The sequence below is a fragment of the Equus quagga genome, chromosome 6 (assembly GCF_021613505.1).
Source record: "Equus quagga isolate Etosha38 chromosome 6, UCLA_HA_Equagga_1.0, whole genome shotgun sequence".
NCBI lineage: Eukaryota > Metazoa > Chordata > Mammalia > Perissodactyla > Equidae > Equus > Equus quagga.
The window spans coordinates 11287693-11313338 of NC_060272.1; the positions used below are offsets into that span (position 1 = coordinate 11287693).

The following is a 25646-nucleotide window of genomic DNA, read 5'->3' on the forward strand; positions in this document are numbered from 1 at the left end:
AAGGTACTTCTCTTTACAAACTTTTAAAAATACAGACCTAGCTATTTGTATTCATTAATAAAGCAATACATATTCTTCAAGGACCTCTAATTACTTAAAAAAATTGAAATTTGACAATTCACTGAAATCAATCATCTGAACATTAAAACCAAATCCATATTATGCCTCAGTAAGAGTTTTACTGAAATCTTACTGATGTTACATGAACTCTTTGATCCAACATTTACACTAGTCTCATAACTACCTTCACCATTCATTCAACTGAGGAGTTATTGTGACGCCTCACTCTCTGACGTCTGCTTCCCAGAAAGCAATCAGGCCCACCACCATAATCAGAAGGCATCTGGCACAGACGAGACACCTAACCACCGGACAGGAGATACTGGACAGGTACCAATGAATAGGCATCACTGATTACAAACACTAAGGCTCCAAGGCCAGGTCACCAGTAAATTAGAATTAGTGACTTCAGACCTGAATGGTACTTAGATCATTACAAACCATAATTTCCCAAAGAATAATTTCAAATTAACCAGTGTTAATCACTCGATCCCATTTCATACACAGACACTGAATACATCATCCTCCCATTTTTGATTTTATCATTCATAAACAAAAAAGTTCACTGTAAGGGTATACTTTATTATACACACACTTACTTGATGAAAGTTATATGTCAGGATCATCTCATAAAGTTGACGATTATTTGGCAAAACATCTCTTGATCCTAAAGGCTTTGTTTTTGCACTCAGTGGGCTGTAATTAGACAATTGCATAACTGATTTGAGTTCATTTAATGAGATAAATCTATAATCAACAAAATCTATAATATATCATCATAAGTGACAATGAGCATTCCTAAACACTGTCCTTTTCAGTATATTTTATAACATTTAAATCACTAGCTTACATAATTCTTTACTGACTGAACCACAGCGACACACACAGTTTAAACTTTGCCATATTACAAAGGTAATCTTTTCATGATAAAAACATTTTCAAATGTCAACAATAAATATAATCGGATCCCAATACTAGGGTGACAATTGCCAACAGTGTTGAAGGACAGGTTTTGACTGCAGACAGTGCTCATTTGCCACAGGATGGGTCCTGCCAGGTGCCACAATAACAGCTTTATATACATGTTATTTAAGGCTAGACGCTGCTGCTGGGGCTGCCTCTCAAAGACCTGCCAGGATTCCTAGGCTGGAAAGTCATAAACTTAATTTTCATCTCTAGCATTCAGACGGATTTAAAATAATGACTCTTTTCAAAGAGTGTAGGAGATCCCGTGCACACACCACATCAGTACTCAACATCTGTAGCCCTAAAACATTCAAGGATACCGTAGTGTTTGAACCCAGCTCTTCAAAGTTATGCACGGAGCCAGATCTTCATATTTCAAGGAGGACTGAACATCAAATCGGTTGATTCCTTCCGATGCATGCTACAAAGGATATTTATCAAATTAGTTTCTCAAACTTTATTGCAAATAACTGTATCTTTAAACAATATTGAGACTAAAATAAATGTCTAATGCAAAGTTTATAAGCACCCATGAACAAATACTACCGTTATTTTCAGAAACACAAGTAATTTCCCTATTAAAGTTTAAATCCAACCAGTGAGACTATTTTTCAATAACACAAATAACTGATATGAAAAATGATGAAAATGTGGAACTCACAATGTTTAACTGAGGAGCAGTGCACACTATCCCATGGAAAGAAATGGTATAATCAATATTGACATCACTAAGACTTGCCCACCAACGAGCAATGCAAAATTCAATTGCTTTCCCACCCTGCAAAGAAAAAGAAAAATAAATTATAAACGTGTAAATCCCTTTTCTCAATTTCCTTCAAATTATAGCATATAAATGGTAGGCGTTTGAAAGCAATTCTATGCTTTCAAACTTTTCTATTGGTACAGCAAGAAAACCCAAGGAACTTTTATCAGCTATGTTTGGAGCTGCGCAAATCACAACTGCATAGATAGAATGCAGACATGTAAATCCACAAAGTTATTTACTCATAATCCTACACTGCTTGTCATAAAAGATCTGAGGCAGCTTTGAAAGCACATACAATAAAAAACAGTGAAAACAAACTAGAATAAAAACCTGGGACGAAAGGAAAAATTATTAAGAGTAATGAGAAGAAAAAGGGTATTGACAGCTTTCTAAGGCATATTCAACAGCCACAGTTGAGTTTCAGGCTCAGAGCTGCCTGGCAACCAAAGCAAAATGAAATTATGGTCACTTACCTCTTCCTATTAAAAAAATTAAAAACAAAAACTGTCTCTAGCAATGAGTTTTAAATTAAGTGTTCTATTACTCAGCACATTAGAAAGTTTAAAGAGGTGTCATGTGACACTGCCACATACATGAACATAAGTGAAAGTAATCAGAAACATGAGAGATACAGGAAAGATCATATAACCAACTAAAAATACAGTATAGCAAGTTTAAGAAGAACATCAGTACATTCACCTTCCATGGAGGAAGGACTGGTCTTTCTAACACTACTAGTAAGAATGGAGACTGCCATACTTGAAGTAATTTAAGTAGGAAGCAGCAGTAGCAGTTTCACCAATAAAGCAAATTAACCTCATGGATTCTTAACAATAGGGCATTAATAAAATAACATAAGTGACATGTAGAAAAGTCTTAAATAAGGAAATAATCTACTGTATGATGAGGAAACTATCTCAATCAGGGTCGACACTGCTAGGTGTCAGAATCTAGCACAGTAGCATTTTTCTTTGACAATTACTAAAGAGTTAAAAGAAGGTTAATATCTACCTCCAACTCGGTCAAGTATCCTAATTAGACTATGTATCTTCATTTATTCAGCATTAACAGAACACAAAGCCCCAATATGCTCTGAATACAAACTATAAAATTAAATTCAAATAATTAGTCTCAGTCCATACCAAAGATGAAAAGAAATCGTTTTAGGATTTTAAACTATTAATTAAAACTTACCAAGACAGGAAAAGCCTCGGTCAGTGTTCCTTTTTCTGGAAGGGAACAAAACTTATAGAATTCATGACTTCGATATGCTCTTTGCTTCACAAGCTGTACTGCGTGAAGAACAAATTTGGCGGACACCTCAGAAGAACATGAACACACTGTAACTTCTAAAATAAGAAATGAAGAAAATTTTAAACTTCTAAGATTTAAAATGGCTATAAAATGGTTTTAATAATACCTATTTGTTAGGGAATAATATATCAAGAATAAAATAGTATATTCAAATGAAATCTGCATATTCCTTAGAAACAAAGTATCAACAGAATATTAATAAAACTGAAGAGGTAGAAGATTTAGCTATGAAAAATACAGAAATCAGTATTAAAATGAACAATCACTATGCTGTAAACACCACGGAGCAGCAAGCTGTCCACAGATGGACAGAAAATTATCCTAATCAGGTACCTTTTAAAATCCCTCTCTCCTCTGTTGCTAAGTTCAACCTTTCCTCTTGTTTTAGCTGGAAACCAATCAATTCCTGATAAAGTAAAGAGGATTTTAATTTTAGAAACCTCTATTTGTTATCATGCCATTAGTATCTATTTATTCAATCTCACTGATAACTTTTCTTAGTCACTCCCTCTTGATTTATTTGTGCCTTGTTTTGCTTCTAGAAAGTCTGACCATCAGAACTACAAATGCTCAGCTTTATTCTGAGGCACAGCTGGAGGGAAGCCCAAATCACTGCGAAGCAAGATTGGCAACCTGTCTAAAGAACAGCTACCGTGACACAGGTAACTAACTCAAGGTCAAGTGGACACAGGCTCTGTGAACCTAATCAATGGTTAAGAATACAAAATCTAGTGTGATGACAGTATTTCCAATTATTTGAAACAGGAATCATCTGCAGTACCTTTCTTTTGTTTTTTTGCTTTGACTCATTCCCCCCCAGCTTTATTGAGAAATAACCAACAACACTGTGTAAGTTTAAGGTGTACAACATGATGATTTGAAACATGTATACATGGTGAAATGACTACCACAGTAAGGCTAGTTAACATATCCATCACTTCACATAGTTACCATTTCTTTTTTCATGGTGAGAACACTTAAAGTCTACTCTTTTAGCAAATTTCAATCACACAATACAGTATTGTTAACTACAGTCACCATGCTGGACATCAAGCTCCCTCAAACTGATTCACCTTACAACTGAAAGTTTGCATCCTCTGACCAATGTCTCCCCATTTCCTCCACCCCTGTAGTACAACTCTAATTCAAGACTGCTAAATGCTCTGAGGTATTTCCATTCTGGATCATCCAACAAATTCTTATTAAAAAAACTAATTATTTTCAATGCCAACCTAAACAAACCATAATTAGGGCATTATAATTAATGACATTTACCATTAAACAAATATCAGATTCAATATTAATTAATTATAGATTTTTATTCTTTAATATTGTTAGCGCATATTTTGTCAGAGCCTAAGGTTAGACGACTTCCAAGGGCTCTATGTGGACGGCAGCCTGGAGTCGTTCAACACTGTGACTCTGACTCTAATCATTAACAGGTAAGGCAACATTCTAAACTAAAATCTTAAATATTAAAACATCTTAAGATAGCCTAGATGATTTGATGTATGAGCCAATGCAAAATAGTAGTACTAGATCTTAAAAAAGTTTTGAATCTAACACAAATATGGGGTGCCAGATACAGTATTGCTATGAGAACAGTATGTATTATCGATATACAAGCTTTATGTAGTCATCACCATAACAGAGACAGAATGTGCATAAAGATAGGTGGTCAAGATAGACTTTAATTTTACTTACCAGCCCACGTTGCACCCTCAGGAACCTCAATAAAATGCCTTCGAATCTGACCAGGTTTAAAATGTACATCTGTAAAGGCTAGATCATAGTGTGATGATTCACTTACTCTGAAAATTAATAAAAATAAATGATTAAATGTAACACTCTCATAAAAAAGGTTTATATTATAAGCCTACTGGCACTCTAGATTTTAACAGTCCATTAGAAATAAACACAGGGACTTAAAAGCTGGTTACAAAACAGTATGCAAAATATTATCTCAATTTTGCAACATGTTAGCAGAGAGAAATTCCGGATAGCCCAGTATAGATGCTTTTTCTACTTTTTGTCTATTTTATAATTTGTCCGTAAGACACACACACTCTATAAAAAAGCTCTCCCTCTTTTTCTGTGAAAGAAATGGTACAACATTCACTGGATTTTCCACCTACCACAGTCTAGACTCTAGTGAGTCCTACATATGGAAATCAAAGGTAATGTTCTGTGTCAGACTGTCTTGCAGCTGTGACGCTGGTATTAAATTAAACCCCTTTTGAAGTTTTGAAATGCTCCCCTACCATAAGGACACGGTAAACAAGAAACTACTGGGGCTGGCCCCGTGGCCGAGTGGTTAAGTTCGCGCGCTCCGCTGCAGGCGGCCCAGTGTTTTGTTGGTTTGAATCCTGGGGGCGGACATGGCACTGCTCATCAAACCACGCTGAGGCAGCGTCCCACATGCCACAACTAGAAGGACTCACAACTAAGAATATACAACTATGTACTGGGGGGCTTTGGGGAGAAAAAGGAAAAAAATAAAATCTTAAAAAAAAAATTGCTTACAAGAATTAAAAAAAAAAAAAAGAAGAAACTACTTTCATAACATTTTTCTAAGAAATCAATGAAACCCAAAGGTCAAATGTATAATTATCCATATGGAAACCTAAGTATAAGCTAAGGACAAATTCTAGTCAGTGTGTCAAACATTTAATGAGTGCCTACTATATATGAGGCACTATTGTCAGGAGCCACAAACACAACAATGAATAAAATATTTTCCTTTGTCCTAGACAATCTAGTGGGGACAGAAAAACCATTAGAGACGTTTAACGTAACATGCTCTGGGTAGACAGGAAGCGTAGGGAAAAAGAGATGAAGAGGACCTGGTTCATGCAAAGGGACCAGGGAGAGCTTCCCGAAGGAGAGGGTGTCTCAGTGGTTCCTGAATCTTACATATCCCTTGTCTAAATTCCTCCTGGACTTGTAGGGAATATATGGCTGAGAATTTAACTGTTCTGCAATGCTTCCATGTGTATGTCACTTTTTACCTCCTCAGTTTCATCCTATGTTTGTTATGGGTTGAGACCTGTTGCATAGTTAATACTTACCAGTGTAACTAACTCAATAGAAACTGCTAATTTAGAACTTTTTATTATTTGCAGTATTCTTATAATTCCAATTTTGTCCTTCACCTACTAACAATTTGTTTTCTTTTGTATATTCTGTATAATGGGCTCCAATAGGAATGCGTGAGATACAGTCCCTCTGTCTTCAGTGGGCTCAGTCAAATGGGGTAAATTAAATTAGAAATGACAACATACTGCCTAAAGTCTGTACCGCAGGCATGTAAAAAATGCCACGAGGCAGCAAGAAGGGCCTCCCTTCACTCGGGGATGACTAGGAACGCGTCTGGTCATTACGTTAGGAGACAGGGAACTGAAGCAAACGAAGCAGCTGTGCAAACGCACGGCGTCCTGAGGAAACCTGCAGGGTCACCAGCAGTGAGCTCACAGCCATGTGCAACTGGGTGGATGGAACGACAGGAAACAGCAGCTTGTGAAAGATCATTATTTGCCACTTAAGGAGCATGATCCCTGAGTGTGCCACCAATATATTTTATACAGGAAACAATATGATCCAATCTGAGTTCCTTGGTTCCAGGGTGGAAGACAAGATGGAATGAGAAGAGTCTGGAAATAGTAGGTGACTGGAAAAGTGGAAGTAGCAGAAGAAAACAGTAATCCCAGAGACAAGCAAGGAAAATGGGGTGGGGGTGGAAGGGGACCAAGCCATGTCAAATACTGCAGAGGGATCAGGCAAGATGAAGGCTAAAATGTTCTCTGAGTCAGGCAAGTAGGGGGGCATTGCCACGCTGGTGGAAAGCAGTGTGGTGCAGGGGTAGGGCAGACGACAGATGCCATCACTTATTTTCACAGTGAACAAGGAATACCATGACTCTACGTGCCACCCTGAACTTCAAAGGAAGGAGCAGAACTAAATCCCATTATCTAGTTCTGGCCTATTAATCCTTCGAAAGTTTGCACTATTTTCATAAACAGCCATTAAAAAAATTACGGTTGACAGTAAGCTGTTGGTAACTTGTTACTTACTTTGCTGCTATAACTGCAGTAATTGGAACTCTGAACAGAGGACCTGCATTAGGTGATGCTATATCATAGCCACAGACCTTGGAAAAAGAATATTAAGTTTCAGTATCTGTAAATAAACTTTTAAAAGAGAGAGAAGAAAAAGAAAAAAAGGTGTAATATATTCACAGAAGAAATTAATAGTAAAATTTAAAGGACCTAAGCACAAGCTGACATTAATTTTCTGATGTCAGGTCACATAATTAATGGCAAATAGCCTAAACAAGTACATGGATGACAACCCTCGACTAATTCAGACTAATGGGGAAATGGACTGCCACAAAAAGTACTCAAACATTTTAAAGAGTAAAGAAAGTAGAAATAAAGATACACCAATACCTCTGTGTAATGCAATCCTTCTCTTAAGCCCCTGGGATCCACACGTATGTTTATGTGTCTACACTGATTCATGAGCTCCAAATGGCTGGGACACTGAACCCAAGATGAATTTGAAGTTAAAGCTAAATGAAGCTGAAGGGATATTTTTTCAGAGTTTTCTGGAATTAAAAAAGACCACAAATTAAAGATTAGTATTTTTTCCTTTTCTTCCATTTTATAAAGTTTTATCTTCTCTGAAGAAAATTTAGCAAATGAGTTTGGTTGGTTGTAAAATGCACAAAGCATAGGCATCCAAAATACAGCTTACATAAAACAGTCACAGAAGTTTCCTTAAGTTTTAGTATGCTTGTGATCCACTGACATCCAACACTGCTACAACCTTAAAATAAGGAGTTTCAGTGGATATTTTTCATAACAGCATTTTATGGAAATGACTGCCAAGTAGACACTGATGATTATTTTGTTCACACCTCACTGAGCTGTGGCTCTCTTTGGCTGCTTCTACTTCCCCCTTGCCAACCCAAAGCTTAGTGTTACATCCAAGTAGTAAAAGTGGGAAAGAACAGGAATTTGATGTTCTATTATCCACAATTTAATAAAACTGTGGGTCACTGAATGCCCATTTTACTGTTTTTCTCAATAGACACAATACTAACTGAACTACCACTGTATTGGGATCCTAATTACCATCAGATTTCCCCTAAAATCTTCTAAGATTTGAAATATGGTCAATTCATGTTTTCTCTTTAGAACATTAGCCCAAACAGTGTTTCTCTATTATGATACTATTCATTTGAACCATACATGTGAGCACTTGAGCTTACTGTCCATTTATTACTTACCCGTATTTTCTGGAAATACAGGTTCAATGCCAACACCATGATCTGAAGGTGCAGCCACCTGAACAGGATCTCGGAGGTAGATGCCACGGTTATTTCCAACAGTAACAGTGAAACCTAACTTATTAGCAAATGATGTATTCTGAACGAGGTAGTCATAGGCTTTATCAACCTAATTAAAAGAATACAACAGTAAGATACAAATGGTTGGGTCAAGAGAATGTCGTGTTGCAAATTACCAATCCGATTTCAATTATGGCAAAGTGCAAGCAAAAACTCAGTTTCCACATTCACTTCTCTAAACTACATGGTAACCCCAATCAAAAGGACAATTCTACCTTTTTAGACAAAATACTAGTCTGACCCCTGGACTCACCTTCCACTCCACTCTCTATTACCCTCTTATTCCCAAGTGACCAAAGTTAGGAACTCTTCCATACGCCATTATGATGTACCAGTTTTTGCCCTCTACCTTTTTGCTTTAAATTTCCATCCTCTGCACGTCCTACATTTATTATATTTCTCTTACTCCAACAAATTTGTCTTAACTACAGAATTTTTCATATCCTCTGCTTATAGTTCAGAGACGACTATGGCCAAATAATCTAGAATTAGATATACTCAATCATCATTATAACTAGAAATTTTATCCAGTAATAGCTAAGATATTATCTTAATGATTTACAACCCATTTTCATATAAACAACCATACCTGAATAATACCATGTCCTTGGGCAAATACTTCTATATTATCAGCCTTCACCGCGGTGTTTTCTAGAGCTCTTCTGACTGAATGAACTGTGTAGTTAACATCATTAGTTTTCAGACCTAAAGTCAAAAAACGAAAACAAGAAAGTACTATTAGAGAAGCTTACTACTTGAAACCTTTTCCCCTCACCAGGAGCAATAACATGTACATTCTCTGGTTTTAATGTCTTGTGTTTCAACATTCATTTTTAAGTCTTTAAAAAAATTTTTTTTTAAACAGAACAATATGACTCAAACTGCTTGCATCACACAAAGACTTCATTCAACAAAAACCACTGCGTGCCCACTAAGCAAGGGCACAAACACAGGCTATGCAGAGGTAATATGCACGCAGGAGGCAGATACCTAAAGGCATTCGAGTGCCATTTTCTTTCAAATACTGCTGGTCAAACAATATGGTCACTGGCAGTGCTTTTCAACCCAGCTGCATGTTATAACCACCAGAGGAACTTAAGCAAAAGTGATGCTGAGGCCTCACTACAGACCAATTAAATGAGCATCTGAGACTGGGTCCCAGGCACTGATACTGATTAAAAGCTTTCCTGGGTGACGCTAGGGAGCAGACAGGCTGGGAATGACTGTTCTATGGGAAGGATGTAGAGGCGCCAATCCGTAAATCTCATATTAATGACTATTGTTAGAGATAAAAAATGAGTAATATAGCATTCCTGTCCTCTCCAGAGCTTATCAAACATGTAATCACCTACGATATTGTAAGAAAGAAGCAAAACAAACAGGGAAATATGATGTTCTAAGAGCGAATCAAGAAAGTGACCAATTTTGTCTGTGAGAATCCAAAAGAAGGGGAAGCTCTATCAGAGGGACAGATACATGAGTCAGCTCTTACAGAATGCACAGGAGTTTGCAAGGCCAAAAGACGGCAGGCATGAGCAACCTTGAAGTATCTTGTGAACTTGAAAAGCACTAGAAATGAGGGTGGAGAGTCCGGGATTGATTATAGGGACACTTCTGAGGTGGCATCTTCACGACAGCCTGGTTGCCCTAACTCTGAGTCATAGCCAGCACCAATGCCACCCTATTTAACACTGTAAGCCTCCTGCACACCACCCTAGCAAGTCCTCCCTCCCTCTGCACTTCGTTGTGCTCCACAGCAATACTCACTACCTTCTAATATAATAGAAACTATTTGTTAGTTTGTTCATAGTCTGTCTCACTCAAGGGTAATATAAACTCCACATGGGCAAGTATTTTTGATGTTTTATTCACCAATTTAGCCCCAGAGCTAAAATAATGCTAGATAGTCATTAATAGTCAATAAATACATGTGCTGACTGAATGAATACACATTCAAATCATTATCATCACATAAATATTCTCCTCCTTACACTTTACTCTGAGCCAGGACATCACCAATTCTACCACATTTTACCACCATGAGAGCTCCGGAAAACAAAAATATCTGTCTGCACTAAGGTAAGAAAAATTCATTCTATTATTTTTTATGGCTACTATCTGACTATTTTATGCTATGAACATAAAATTGTCTGGATACTTAACTCTTACTTACCCAAGTTTATAAATACATCATAGATTTTAGAACCAGGACTAAAGTGAACTATAAAATGATACATGTAAAATCCATTTTATAACGCCACTCCTATCTCATTAAGCAAAGTAATTAAACTGTAATTGAAATACATGTAGAATAACCCAAAAACTTACGATCACCTTCCTGGAAATGTAGAAGTGGTAGTAAAGTTAAACCATGGAGAGCACTAAGCCACGTCTTTACCTGAAAGTATCAGGGCGATGCCCCCACACGCATTGGGAGAAGACATAGACGTCCCGTTCATTAGCTGAGTTCCTCTCAATGTCCAGTTAGGAACAGAAGCAATGGCTCCTCCTGGTGCACTGATACTCACTCCAAGGGCTCCATCAGCACTGAACAAAAAGCCATTAAAGTTTGCTTATGATGGTGAAAATTGGATACACATGGGCATTCATGAAAAGGGCCACTAGTCAAATAAATTACAGTACAAGACCATGGACTATTTGCAGTCATTGGAATCAACGGGGAAATAATATACAACACAGCTATTTCTCCATCATGCAGCAATTTTTTTCCTTCAAGTGGACAAAATGTGTACGTGTGTGTGTGTGTCTGGGCTTACATGTGAAAGATATCAGGTATATGTATAGAGGGAAAACAAATGAACATCACTGCTCAGAATCCTTGATGAACGTACTTTTCTCTTGTAATAACAGAAGCTTTGCCTTTGTCTAAAGTCTAATATAGCACTGTCCAATAGAAGTATGTGGGACATATGTCATTTTAAATTCTCTAAAAGTCGCATTAAAAAAACAGTTAAGAAACTGGTGAAATTAATTTTAATATTATTTTACTTAATCCAACATATCCAAAATATAATATCAATATGTAATTGATAAGAAAAAAATGAGTTAACTTATATTCTTTTTTGTGGTAAGTCTTGAAAACCCAGTGTACATTTCACTTTCAGCACATCTCAGTTCAGACTAACCTCATGTGACTAGTGGCTGCCGTACTGGACGGCTCAAGCCCACAGAACTGCCTTGCTGTGGGCTTTGGCAAGGCAGGACCTAATGAGTCAAAGCCCGTAGAGTTCACCATCACATCATCACCAAACACACACACTGCCCTCTGCCCCAACTACAGGAGTAACACAATGGCGCACTACTTCCTCCTCCCCGGAAGAGTGGCCATAAACTCCCCAGATAGGCTGGGTCCCTTCTACCATTCTTCCCCGCAATGAGTGAACTATTTTTATTCCTGGCAAGGAATACTAGGGTAATTTGGTTCCACAATTTTATACAGGAAGCTCAACGCAATACAGATAGTAGCTTCCTCCTGAAATGGGCTGGTGGCACCCCCTTTAGTGAATATCTTAAAACAACTATTAGGTAAATACCTGTTGACTTGTAAAGATGTTCATACTGTATCATCGAGTGACAAAAGTAGGTTACAAAAATATCTGAACAGTGTGTTCTCCCATTTATGCACACAAGAATGACTAAAAGGGTGTTCAAATGTCATCTGAATGTATTCTTTGCACCAATTATATTGACTACCAATGTTCACAATGAGAATTTGGTATCTTATAATTTAAAAAAACAACTACAAGAGTCACGAAATCTGACTACTTTCTATTGCTCTCTATTAATTTTCCAGATAGTCTGTTAAAGTGGCTTATGAGAAACTATTTAATCTGTGTTCCGAAAATGGGTTCCATGAAATGTAAATAAGTTTTATTAAAATAAAAAAATAAAATTTTTCTTATTTAAACCTTACAAATTCCTTATAAAAAACCTTATATAAACATTACATGAAATTTTCCTTAACAACAACAAACACACAGACACAGAGGACAGATTGGTGCTTATCAGAGGGGAAGTGAGTAAAGGGGTAAAGGGACACATTTGAATGGTGCCAGAGGGCAACTAGACTTTCAGTGGTGAACACAATGAAGTCTATACAGAAGCTGAAATATAATGATGTACATCTGACATTTAGATAATGCTAAAAACCAATGATACTTCAATTAAAAAAAAGGATAATAACAGAAACTATCTCATAATTTTGAGGTTTGATCAGATGAACTAAAAAAAAAAGTTACCTTAAAATAAAAAAAAGCCAGTAATATTTTTCACCTAAAAGACAGTACGTAACAAAAATTTGAAATGTTACATAGACATTATTTGGTAATCCGTCTTTAAGAAATATGCCATACCTGCAAACACCAGGAAGTCAAGTAAATTCTCTATGTCTGACAGTCTTTCCTGACAAAAAGGATTTTTCAAATGGTACTACACAACATACTCCGTTCAGTGATCATTAACCAATGTTTTATATTTCCTACCCTTTCTAATAATTAAATCTAATAATCAAACCATGTAATTGCAGTAACAGTCCATTTATAGTATAGTAAACATGAAATAAATTCTCTCAACTCTTAGAGTGACTGGCTTGTGAACCAGTATCTGCTTTAATCCAAGCTTCCCTCATAATTCAGGAACTCCTTGCTTTCTTAAAACAGTTCTTTAAATGTTCTACATGCAAATAAGACTGAGAAAGCCTGGCTTAAACATTCCCCAATATTTTGTTTTTATCCTGACTATTAGACAAAACATTTCAAAATCAATCTTAGACGAGAATTAACAAGTTTAATAATACTTTCATTAACTGAATATAAAACACAAAGCCTTTGCCCACTTTGACTCTCACCCCTGGCCACTCTTATTCAGTGATGTGGAGTTTTAGGCCAGTTAGTTGGGCTGTTGAGGGCAGTCTAGGTGATGATACAGGCAAAGCTTGCTGATCTACATGGAGATCCATAGCCTGATTGTTTTCAGTGGCAAACAGTAAGAATAAACTATCGAAATAAGTTTATTTTTGAAAGAAGAAATTACCTAGAGAAGGCTAGACAGATACCCGTAACTCACAAGGTTAAATTTAGCATTACCAGATTTGATCTGATCCCAACCAAGTTCTCTAATCTTATCTTCCAATATTTCCTTTTATCTATTTTATGCTTCAGAAAAACCCAACTACTAGTTATTTCCCCCAAAAACCTTACACCAAAACCTGTTCATCTTTAGTTTATGATATTCTTGCCATATAGAACTTCTTTCTTCCATCTCTCAAAATCCTATCCATCCTTCAAGGCCAACTCCAACACCATCTCCTTCTTGAGGGGTTCCATTCAAAGGGAAATGATGGCTCCCACCTCTGTAAGCCCATTGTGAACTCAGATCATGACCTGCTGCAGGCAGTAATGTATTTGCTGAACTGAATTCAGAGTCTGGTCTCTTTAAATAATAACTCCAAAGAGGTAAAGGGATGAATTAAAATAGGCTTTATTTTCCAGAAGGTGTCTGTACCCATTGACGCATAATGAAGGATTATATAAAATAGGATTTAATATACCTCTTTCTCTATCTTGAGAAAGATAAGCAGTTCCTGGAATCAGATAAATATAGTTCACAGAGGATTTCAGGGAACCAAAATAAATGAACTTCATTTATCAAATATAACTTGCCTACTACGGACTGTTCCCAAAAACTGTTCGAAGTAGGTTATAGCTTCAAAAATGTGAACACAGGTATGTAGGCCTATAACTGGGATGCTTTACAAAAGCTTAGGGCTTTTGTTTCACCAAACTTCAAATATCAAAATTATTTCAAATGGCTTTCACTACTTTCTAAAGATAATCAAGTCCTTACTTTTTATTTAGATCCTTATCAGTGAAAGATTATGGGCACAGACATAGGAATAAACACTCAGAATAGTTATGTCATAACTGTATTTTACTTAATTATCTGTTTCCCTGACATGAGACTGTTAAAATGAAAATGCCGAACAAGCAAAAATTAATAGAAAGAACTAGTAAAATTACTGAAACTCTGCCTTTTGCCACCATGTAAAATTTAACCAAATGTTTCTAATAGTCCCATGTACTACTCTCAACCTACCTGGGGCCTCTAGAAGACCACGTGTATTGATTTGCAGGTAATTTCTCTCTCAGAGAATACTCAGCAACCATCATATCAGGAGAAACATAGGCACCAACACCTGTGGGATGGATTTCATTATTAACAAAAGGACACAAAAATGGATCCTAATTCTAATCCACTATTCACTGGGCTATGTGACCCTGAGTGAACTGCTTGATTTTCCTGTACCACAGTTCTCCCTCATAAAATGGAAAGATAAGAAAACTTAATAACCAAGGAAAGTTTACAGTGTCCCAGACATTATACTACATACCTTGCTTTTGGATATAAAAAAATCTACCAGGATTATTATATGGATTAAACATAATAATGTGCCTAAAAGTGCTTGTATGTGTAAAAGAAACAGAGGAGGAATGTGTTTTAAACTACAAAATATAACTTCAAATTTAGAAAAATAAAGGACTTAGTTGACTGTCTTCATTTTTAAATGACCATTATATCCAAAATTCTACCCAGAAAGTTGGCAGTATCCCACGCCTTAAAAATATTTGGCTGTAATAATGAGCAAATAACAAAGATATAACATGCCACAATCTTCTAGAAAAATATGTAGATGCAGATTAATTAGAGAGACTCTGAAACACAGAATAAAGAGATCAAACTCAGTTCCTGCATTTTAGAAATTTGGAAACATGGCCTAGAGAGGCTGGAAAAAAGTACTAAACACACACGTGACTGGCAGAGACGAGACTTAGGATCCAGGTCCACGAGCTCCTAATTCTTCTTTATAACATACACATATTCAGAGTAGAAAACTGGGCAAAACGTGTGAATTAAAGGGATTTAGGTAAACAATGCTGCTACAAAACTGAAATAATTTTGCAAAATTTAGTTTAAAATTTCAATCAATCTGGGGATAAGAAAATGACCAAATACTAAGATTGCAGCAGAGCAGCGTACTTTTTGATCCTTAGGTACCTTTCAGATCTATTTTCTGTTTCATTTTAATTTGTGTACCTAAAATATCTAAAGAACTGGAATACACAACAGATATATCACGGGTAGGCACTGAACCCATGATTTAACACAATTACTTAAGCAAGAGGTTTTAAATTACATACAGTAAGCTATACTTGACTAAAATTTAGAAGCTATGAATAAAAGCATGTCCTATAAATCTAACATCACTGTTATTTTGAAACAAAAAATTATAAAAGGACTAGTTTCTAAACTTTCACACTCAAATGTTATTATATATCTATAACATCCATATCTGTAAACCTGTAATAACATCTGTACCCTCCATATATCTATGCAGTTATTGATACATACATCAGAAATACTGCTTGGGACCAAACAGTTTCTATAGTCCTGCATCCAATCACAAATGTGAGGAGGTATAACCTTATACTGATCTCACTTAAAAATAAACTATGTTAGTAATTCCTCAGACGAGGGAAACAATAGAAAGAATAAACAAATGGGACTTCATCAGACTAAAGAGCTTCTTCAAGGCAAGGGAAAACAGGATTGAAACAAAAAAACAGCCCACTAATTGGGAAAAAATATTTACAAGTTATTTATCCGACAAAGGGTTAATCTCCATAAAATATAAAGAACTCACACAGCTCAACAACAAAAAAAATCAAACAACCCAATCAAAAAAAGGGCAGGGGACATGAACAGACATTTCTCCAAAGAAGATATACCGATGGCCAATAGACACATGAAAAGATGCTCATCACCACTAATCTTCAGGGAAATGCAAATCAAAACTACACTAAGATATCACCTTACACCTATTAGAATGGCAAAAATATCCAAAACCAGGAGTGACAAATGTTGGAGAGGCTGTGGAGAAAAAGGAACCCTCATACACTGTTGGTGGGAATGCAAACTGGTGCAGCCACTATGGAAAACAGTATGGAGATTTCTCAAAAAGTTAAACATAGAAAGACCTTATGACCCAGCCACCCCACTACTGGGTATCTATCCTAAGAACCTGAAATCAGCAATTCCCAAAGTCCCATGCACCCCTATGTTCATCGCAGCATTATTTACAATAGTCAAGATGTGGAACCAAACTAAGTGCCCAGCAACTGCTAATTGGATAAAGAAGATATGGTATATATATACAAAGGAATACTACTCAGCCATAAAAAAGGACAAAATCGTCCCATTCACAACAACATGGATGGACCTTGAGGGTATTATGTTAAGTGAAATAAGCCAGACAGAGAAAGACAAACTCTGTATGACTCCACTCATAGGTGGAAGTTAACACATAGACAAAGAGAACTGATCAGTGGTTACCTGGGGAAAGGGGGAGTGGGGGGAGGGCACAAAGGCTGAAGTGGTGTACCTACAACATGACTAACAATAATGTACAACTGAAATTTCACAAGGTTGTAAACTATCATAATCTTAATAAACAAAATAAATAAACTATGTTAGGCATCATTTACTATATACTTGTTCTCTCAATTCATCCTCCTCATTCATGCCTCATATTAAAAAAACGGTATGGGTTTTATGGGCTTTTTTGCACAAGCTGGCAGCTACATACTATAATTAAGCTAATTTTATTATTTTCATCCTATGACTGCATCTAATTTTGATTTCCCATAATTCTTATTGATAGGCATTTTTTCCATTAGAGTACAGTGAAACAGACAAAAAAAACTGCATCATAGCCTAAAGAACAAATAGTGTAAGAAAAGCCACATTCACGGAACAAATGTGTTTTAACTGCTTTCTCATCACGAAGAAGAAGGGATCTTCCGCTACACCTGAGTCTTTCTGCAGGTCCCAAGGGAAGTTAAAGGTGGAAACCCACTATAAATAGTCTACGCTATAAATAGAGAGTGAGGCAAGCCTCCTTATTTATGCTGTTCAGTCAGTCTGGAAAGCCTTTCCCTTGCTCATTTCTACCTACTGAAATCCTCATCTCACACTCCTTCCAGAAAGCCTTCATTAAACTCTCAAATCAGAAATAACTGCGCTTTTGTAATCCCACAGCACTGCGGCTGTACTTTCATTAAACCACTGACTCCCACCTACTTTAAACTAGAGTAAACTCTACATTAGCTGGTCTCTACTAGATTTCGGTTTCCTGAGGGTATACTTAAGGGTTCACGGTGCCTTGCATATAGCAGATACAATTAACACTGGATTAACTGAGTTTTTCTGTTTGCTTGTTTTAAACAAGTCTACTTCTAAAACAGGAAAACTAACCTATTACACTTGACGTAGTTCCACCTGGACAACCGACTGTAGACAGGCATGGACCGTTATTTCCGGCACTTGAAACATAAATTATATTGTGCTTCCACACTGCTTCACTAATTACTTCACAAATTCTCCTGAAAGAGATCAAATTCCTTTGAACATAAAAAATTGTCCTACTTTTCAGGAAATATATTATCCTAACTGTGAAAATATTTTCAAATATGGCTTATATAAAAAACTAAACTAAAACATGGGTTCCAAGGAGTAGAACTAAAAACAGTGGCTATAAATAAGGAGGAGTGCATCAGAATCACGCAGAAGACATTCTCAAACTAAAACGCTTAGCTTCCATACCCAAAGTATCTACACCACCAAAGTATTGTTCAAATGTATGGTTAAGTAAATTTCAGCACATCCACCATTGGCAGAACATGGAACGTACAGCCACTCCAAGTGATACGCCCTAGTGAGGATGTACTGTAGGGAAGGAGTTATGAGGTGAGATTAAACGCGGGGCAAATGCTGGATACAAAATTGAATATATATAGGAAAATAAACTACAAAAGGACTGAAAGAAAATACTGAAATACTGGCAGTCATTGGGGGATGAGGCAATAGGTGGTAAAGTAACGTATTCAGAAAAGACTCTTCAGGGGATTCCTATATCTATTTCTGATTAGTGGCAAAGGTGAAGGAGAAATAAGGCAACAGGGAGAACTCAAGATTTAAAATCTATGAAATCTGGCTTGAGAGCAAGCAAGAAAAATGTACTGGTATTAACTGAAGGAGATGAAGTTAGACCATGAGGAAGAAAATGGAATCAATATAAAAAACATATAGGGCAAAGGACACTCCAAAGTTGTAAGTGTGAAGGAAAGAATATTAGGGAAAGATGACTTTAAAAGGATGAATGTCAGAGAAGGAGAGAAAGAAATAACACTTAGGTAAGTAAGATACTGAAGCAAGAGAACAAAGGGCAAGATCATGTTCACGAATGAAATGACTGAGGATGACAGGCTGCTTGTTACAAGGCTGGGAAGGGCACGTGTCACAAGAAACCTAGAACCAGTTACCTGAGAAAATTAAGTTACTGAGAACAGCGAACCACATGGCCTGGCTTGGTAAAATTTGCATTTTGACAGGATTTTATTAAAGAGTGTCAGAAACTGGATGATAGGTATATATGATGGCTAGGTGGCGGGAGTGGGGGCAAGATGATCAAGAAGTAAACACTCTAAATAAGGTAATTTCAAGTAGTTACCATTATGAAGAAAAAAGAGGTGAGGTAACATGAGGTCAAGGCCAAGCCAGGAAGCAGGAAGACACCGACGACACTGGGAGGAGGGCTGGGCTGTGAGACACACCGGGATGAACTGAGGAGACTCAGAAACCATGAACACACACAACTAACAGTGAGTTTTGCTGGAAAAGTGTGTGAAGGCAGTGTGAAAGGAAGAGGTTTTTGGTTCATCTGTTTTAAAGCTAGCAGATTCTAGAGGATGTCTGTGTCATGATAATAATCCAGGAAAGCAGAGGGATGATGCTGGAGCAGTCTCTAAGGAGAAAAGAAATGGGAACTAGATCACAAGCGCACGAGAGACTTCTGACCTGGGCACTCCTTTATCACCCAAGAAGGAAAGGTGAGACAGCGGGGTGAGAGCAGGTCACAGAAAGGGCACAGACTTCCCCTCTGAGCGCTTCTAGGATCAGTGGAAAAGAAAGGTGTGGCCATCAGCTGAGGGAAGAAACGGGGTCTCTGAAGGTCTCCGAGGGAAAAGAAGGTGTAAAATGGTCACATAGGATGAAAAGATAAATGCGGTGTGATCAAAGGCGATGCAGAGTGAACATCTGAGATCTGTGGTCATAAATTTAAGCGTGACGTCAGGGGGGTTTCCAGCAAAGAGTGGCAGATCAGGTGTGGGATCACTTAAGGGAACGACAGGGTTTCTGCAAGTCTAGAGTCCTGTCAGGTAAGTACACCTCAAAGAGTTCAGGCTGTGGGAAGAGGAATTAGAGTGACAGATGGGCTTCAGGCTACCTGGCTAGGGGAGAACAACGACATCAAAGATTTGACCGTGGGAATGTGGGCTCGAGGTCTAGGAGACACACAGTTGTCATCTAACCACTGCAAGCACTCTTTTTCAGTCGTGATATTGAATCCAGTTATAAAAAACATCTCATACTCTTCATGAGCTAGGCTTCCACGGCTAACAAGTGTCAAAGAACACTCACCCTGAATTTGGCCAGTGAGTTGCTTCTCCATAGCTATAGTTGACAAGATCACACTTATGATTTATAACTTCTATCATCTATTAAAAAGATGAAGAGAGTCTAGTTTAGGCAGCAATTTATAGAAACAGATTAGCCAGTAAAATAAAGGCATGGAATCCCATAGTTTTCTAACCAACAATATTCTAATTCAAATCCAAATTTATAAGTTACTTCTAGGCATATGGTTGATAAATTCAAAAAAAAGATAGGGGGAGGGAGAGTAGAGTAAATGCTCAATAAAACACGAAGCTCACATTTCCAGAATGGAGTTGGGGAAGGGAGAGGAAGAGGGAATGGAATGGTCCTCATGAAATTCTAAAATTACTAAAGTAAATAAAATCTAATTCATATGCTAAAATGAAACATAGAATATTAGTTAAATTCTTAGGCTGATGGAGCAAGCTGGCTAAGAGGTCTTTTTTTAGTTTTTTTAAAGTATCTCAAAATAGCTTGCTAGGGGATTTACTAAAATGAAAAGTATAATATAATATTTTCATAAGGGTTATATCAAAAAGCTTTATCCTAATAATTTTTAATAAAAAATAGTTTAAAAATGAATTAAGCACTTTTGCTTTTTAAAACAAAGTCCTGTACACCAAATACAGTTCAATGTATTCTTGGTAAACCAAGGGCACTTTATAAGCCTAAAAATACCCAAGATCATCAATCATTAATCTTCTGAGTCAACAGCTCACAAATACTCACAGCTCGTATAAGGCCGGTGCCTGTCTCCATTGTGCTTAGTCTTGTATCACCAATCTTGACTGAAAGAATTTGGGCACCAGGAGCTACACCATTCCGTTCAGGTTCTTCTGGAAAATGTCCAGCAGCTATACTAGCTACATGTGTTCCATGAGCCCCTAGACACAAAAAGGGGAGAAAAATATTCTCAGAGACCCAAACTTTTAACCATTCAATTCAATTTGCATATTATTAATCATGATAAAAATAACTGAATAAAAATACACTCTCGAGGCTGGCCCCATGACCCAGCAGTTAAGTTCACACGTTCTGCTTTGGTGGCCCAGGATTCACTGGTTCAGATCCTGGGCACAGACCTACACACTGCTCATCAAGCCATGCTGTGGTGGCATCCCATGTAGAAGGACTAGAATGACCTACAACTAGTATATACAACTATGTGCTGGGGCTTCAGGAGGAAAAAAAAAAAAGAAAGAAAAAAAGAGGAAGATTGGCAACAGATGTTAGCTTAGGGCTAATCTTCCTCACCAAAAAAAAGTATATATAGATAAAATATATATATTTATATAAAAAACACAAATATATTTTTCTGATCTTAATATCTAATGGTATATTATCTTAAGTCTTTTATCAATAATTCACAAAAAATGAAACTCTTTGAATTACATACACTATTCTGCTACTCTGGATTCTATCCTCTTCATTCAGAGAGAAAATGCAAGTCAAAAAGTGAGAGGGGCTGGCCCTGTGGCCGAGTACTTGAGTTCTCGCACTCTGCTGCAGGCGGCCCAGTGTTTCGTTGGATCAGGTCCTGGGCGCGGACATGGCACTGCTCGTCGAGCCACGCTTAGGCAGCGTCCCACATGCCACAACTAGAAGGACCCAGAACGAAGAATATACAACTATGTACTGCGGGGCTTTGGGGAGAAAAAGGGAAAAAAAATAAAATCTTTAAAAAAAAAAAGTGAGAAAGTGATTGCAATATATATATAAATGACAAAGAGCTTATATCCAGAACATAATCTTTCAAATCCAAAAGAAAAGGAGAATCCAAAAGGAAAATGGGGCAAAACACTTGAAAAAGAATTTCACAAAAGAGGATAATAAGGAAATGGCAAATAAATATACGAAAAGATGTTCAACTTCATCAGTCATCTGGGAAATGCAAACTGAAGCCATGAGATACCTCTTGCTAAAATTTTGAGGCTGACAACAGCAACTGTGGATAGGGATGTGCACTTACACTGCTGGTGGGGCTGCAGACCTGCATTTTGGAAAGCCGAGCACAAGCATATCCTATGATCCAACAATTGCACTTGTAGCTATACACTCAACAGAAATGCAAGCACATGTACACTAAAAGACGTGCAAAAATGATTGTGGTAGCATTGTTTGTAAAATTCAAAAACTAGAAACAACCGCAAGATCCATCAATAGTAAATGGATACATAGCATATTCATAGAATTCATTATTATATAGCAATAAATATGCACTATTTCCACATACTATGTAATGAACACACAAAAATAAGGTTGACCTAAAGAAGTCACACACAAAAGGATATATACTTAATAATTCTATCTATATAACCGGGAAAACACTACATTAGGTTGAACTATGTGAAATTACCACTATTCGATCATCTCTGCCCTACAAAAACAGCAATATCGGATGGTTCACACTAATGTGGTGATAGAAATCAGGATAGCAGTTAGCTCTGGGAGGAGTGGGGGGTAGGTTAAGTGGTTAGAAAGAGGCATGATGGCAGCAGCTCAGATAGCATTTTATTTCTTGACCTGGGTGTGGTTACACAGAAGTGTCCACTTTGTGATAATTCAATGTGTGTACAATTTGTGATTTGTATATTTTTCTGTACATATGTTATATATCCATAAAGTAAAACAAAAACACTAGACTCTTTTTAAGTGAAAAAACTTCTTAAAAGACATGGCTACAGAGAAATGTCCCACCACTGTCAGATAAACAATAACACAAGTACAATGATAAATGACAACCGACACTGGGCTTTCATGTCTGGGTGACATCAGAGTAGCTGGAACTCCAGAAGCGAAAGCACATGACTCTTCCAGCTGGGTCTGCTGCAAGGCTGACTCCTGTGCTCTAGACAACTGCTGTCGTGCAAGAACATGGGCCCACTGTTACCACTTCTTCCATTTTTATTTTTCCCAATAAAAACAGGAAATGGATTTTAATGTAATCTTCTCCCCCAAAAAATACCTTGTTACCATTACCTACCAGTTACAGGGGCTAGAGTTTAGCAGACTGACCACCCCACGTATTGGTGAGGATATGGAGCTCCTGGAGGCTGACGCTGATGGCAGGAGGGTAAAAGGGTGCAGCCACTTTTTAGAAGCCCAAGAAGAAGGGCTTGGGAGTTTCTTAAAAAGTTAAACATATATCCATCATACCCAACCAGTTCTCCTCGATATCAGTCCAAATTAAATAAAAACGTATTTCCACACAGAGACTTGTACACAAATGTTGGAACAATCCAAATGCCCATCAGTAGGTGAATGGATCACTACACCTCAGTGCACCCACATGATGAAAGATGCCCCAGCAACAGGGAACTAGCTTATTATAATAATAATATTGACAAATTTCAAACCATTTTGCTGAAATAAAGCAGGGGGAAAATATTTTTTTATTCTACTTACATAAAATTCTAGAAAATTCAAAGCAATCTAGAGTGACAGAAAGCAGTTCAGTGGCTTCCCGGGGATGCGGATGGAGAAGGGCTGGATTATAAAAGACAAGCAAACTTTTGGGGGTGATGGTTATGTTCATTATCTTGACTGTGGTGATGGTTTCCTAGGTATAGACATGTATCAAACCTTACCAAATTTTGTGCGTGTGTATGTGCGGTTTATTGTACTTCAGCTACATGTTAATAAAGTTGGGGAAGGGGCGGTGGAGTTAGCTGCCCTACCTCATTCTCCTTGTTCCCTCCCCTGAAGTAGCCACCACCCTGAGGCTGGTGTGCACTTTCTTTCCATCTCTTTACCAAATATACACACATATCCATAAACATTATACAGTATTAATTGGAATGTTTAAGAATTTTACACAAATGTTTTACCGATGTATTTTTCATTAAAATTTATGTATTTGAGATTTATGCATACAGGCATATGTAGATTTATTCATTTTGATTGCTATATAATATATTCCACAGGATGAGTAATGTGATTTTTTTAGAAACTTGTCCTTTTGTTGATGGGTATTTAGATAGTTTCCAACTTTTTTGAAATTACACAGAATGGTGTGGTAAGGACCCTTTTACCTGACTCTCTGCATTCATAGGTGAATTTCTCAAGGGTTAATATCTGGAGGTGAAATTACTGTGCATAAGATGAATTATGTTGATGGATTTTCTGAGGGTGGACCATGTTTCTACTCTTGGAATGGATCCTACATGGCTATGACTTTAAAACAACATCATGCCAGGCAATCAAATCACATCTATTATTCCAGACCTAGTTCTTCAGTTGGGATTTCTAAATTCTCTATAAGGCTGCTGTTGGCTGTAGGAATTTATCATCTTACCACTTCATAAATTTATCTCTAGTAGGCAAATCTGAAACACAATACCTCCGCTGGTCACAATGGAGAGCAGGTTTCCATCATCATATATATTAACAGAGTAATTCAACATCTCAGCTGTGCCAAAAGAGCCATATTCCTGGGCCTCTTTGTAGTTTCTCAAAACAGTAGATTTACTCAAGTCCCCGTCTTCATTCGAATCAATGCAGGCTCTATAAATTGACAATAAAAAGTAGATAATGAAATTTATCTATTTTCTTATCTTTCTAAAAATCATGTAATATTGTTTCTCAGCTATCTTCTTACTACCCTTTCCATTTCTATCACAGCAGACACAGTAATTGCTTGGTTTAGATTCCTGTTTCATAGAGTCAGCAGTAAAGATTAGCTAAGACAGCTTACAGGACCCAGCCCTTAAATAAAGCCATATACAAAGGGCTTTATAAACTGTCCATCACAAAACTCCAAGCAGAAAATCTTCTACCACTTAAGAAAGCTTAGCTGAGAGCCTTAGAATAGCTTAGGATGATTCTGACACACAGCCTAGGCCTTACTTTCTGCTGCTGCTTCTAGAATTGCCTTCATGAATCTAACAGCTTATGTAAGCTCCTTGATAGATGAACTATACTGAGGCTTGGTCCCATAATTAGAACAGCCTTAGGCAAACGCTTATTTTTTAGGAAAGGCATTTTCTACAGAGTTTTATGGTGGTCTTCCTGTCTGCTCTTTTCCCATTTTACTAACTCTTCAATTTTTTTTATTAAGATTATGATAGTTAACAACCTTGTGAAATTACAGTTGTACATTATTATTAGTCATGTTGTAGGTACACCACTTCACCCTTAGTGCCCTCCCCCCATCCTCCCCCGCTTTCCTCTGGTAACCACCAATCAGTTCTCTTTGTCTATATGTTGACTACCACCTATGCATGGAGTCATACAGAGTTCGTCTTTCTCTGTCTGGCTTATTTCACTCAACATAATACCCTCAAGGTCTATCCATGTTGTTGTGAATGGGACGACTTTGCCCTTTTTTATGCCTGAGTAGTATTCCATTGTGTGTGTGTGTGTGTGTGTGTGTGTGTGTGTGTGTGTGTGTGTACACACACCATATCTTCTTTATCCGATCATCAGTTGCTGGACACTTAGGTTGGTTCCATGACGTGGCTATTGTGAATAATGCTGCGATGAACATAGGAGTGCATGGGACTTTGGGAATTGCTGATTTCAGGTTCTTAGGATAGATACCCAGTAGTGGGATGGCTGGGTCAT

General features: G+C 37.3%; 1 protein-coding gene across 3 annotated transcripts in view; it reads right to left on the reverse strand.

Annotated features, from left to right (window-relative positions):
* Window positions 1-25646, reverse strand: part of TPP2 (tripeptidyl peptidase 2) — a 76179-nt gene that overhangs the window by 23906 nt on the left and 26627 nt on the right. For all 3 annotated transcript variants that reach the window (XM_046664310.1, XM_046664311.1, XM_046664312.1), the window contains exons 6-20: window positions 24424-24587; window positions 20814-20968; window positions 20070-20146; window positions 17844-17971; window positions 14628-14727; window positions 10912-11060; window positions 9103-9218; window positions 8394-8562; window positions 7552-7709; window positions 7177-7253; window positions 4811-4917; window positions 2987-3141; window positions 1688-1804; window positions 1347-1447; window positions 660-756 (exon numbers count right to left, since the gene is read on the reverse strand). In XM_046664310.1, coding sequence (XP_046520266.1) covers window positions 660-756; window positions 1347-1447; window positions 1688-1804; window positions 2987-3141; window positions 4811-4917; window positions 7177-7253; window positions 7552-7709; window positions 8394-8562; window positions 9103-9218; window positions 10912-11060; window positions 14628-14727; window positions 17844-17971; window positions 20070-20146; window positions 20814-20968; window positions 24424-24587 — 1870 coding nt within the window. The remainder of the gene's footprint in view (window positions 1-659; window positions 757-1346; window positions 1448-1687; window positions 1805-2986; window positions 3142-4810; window positions 4918-7176; window positions 7254-7551; window positions 7710-8393; window positions 8563-9102; window positions 9219-10911; window positions 11061-14627; window positions 14728-17843; window positions 17972-20069; window positions 20147-20813; window positions 20969-24423; window positions 24588-25646) is intronic.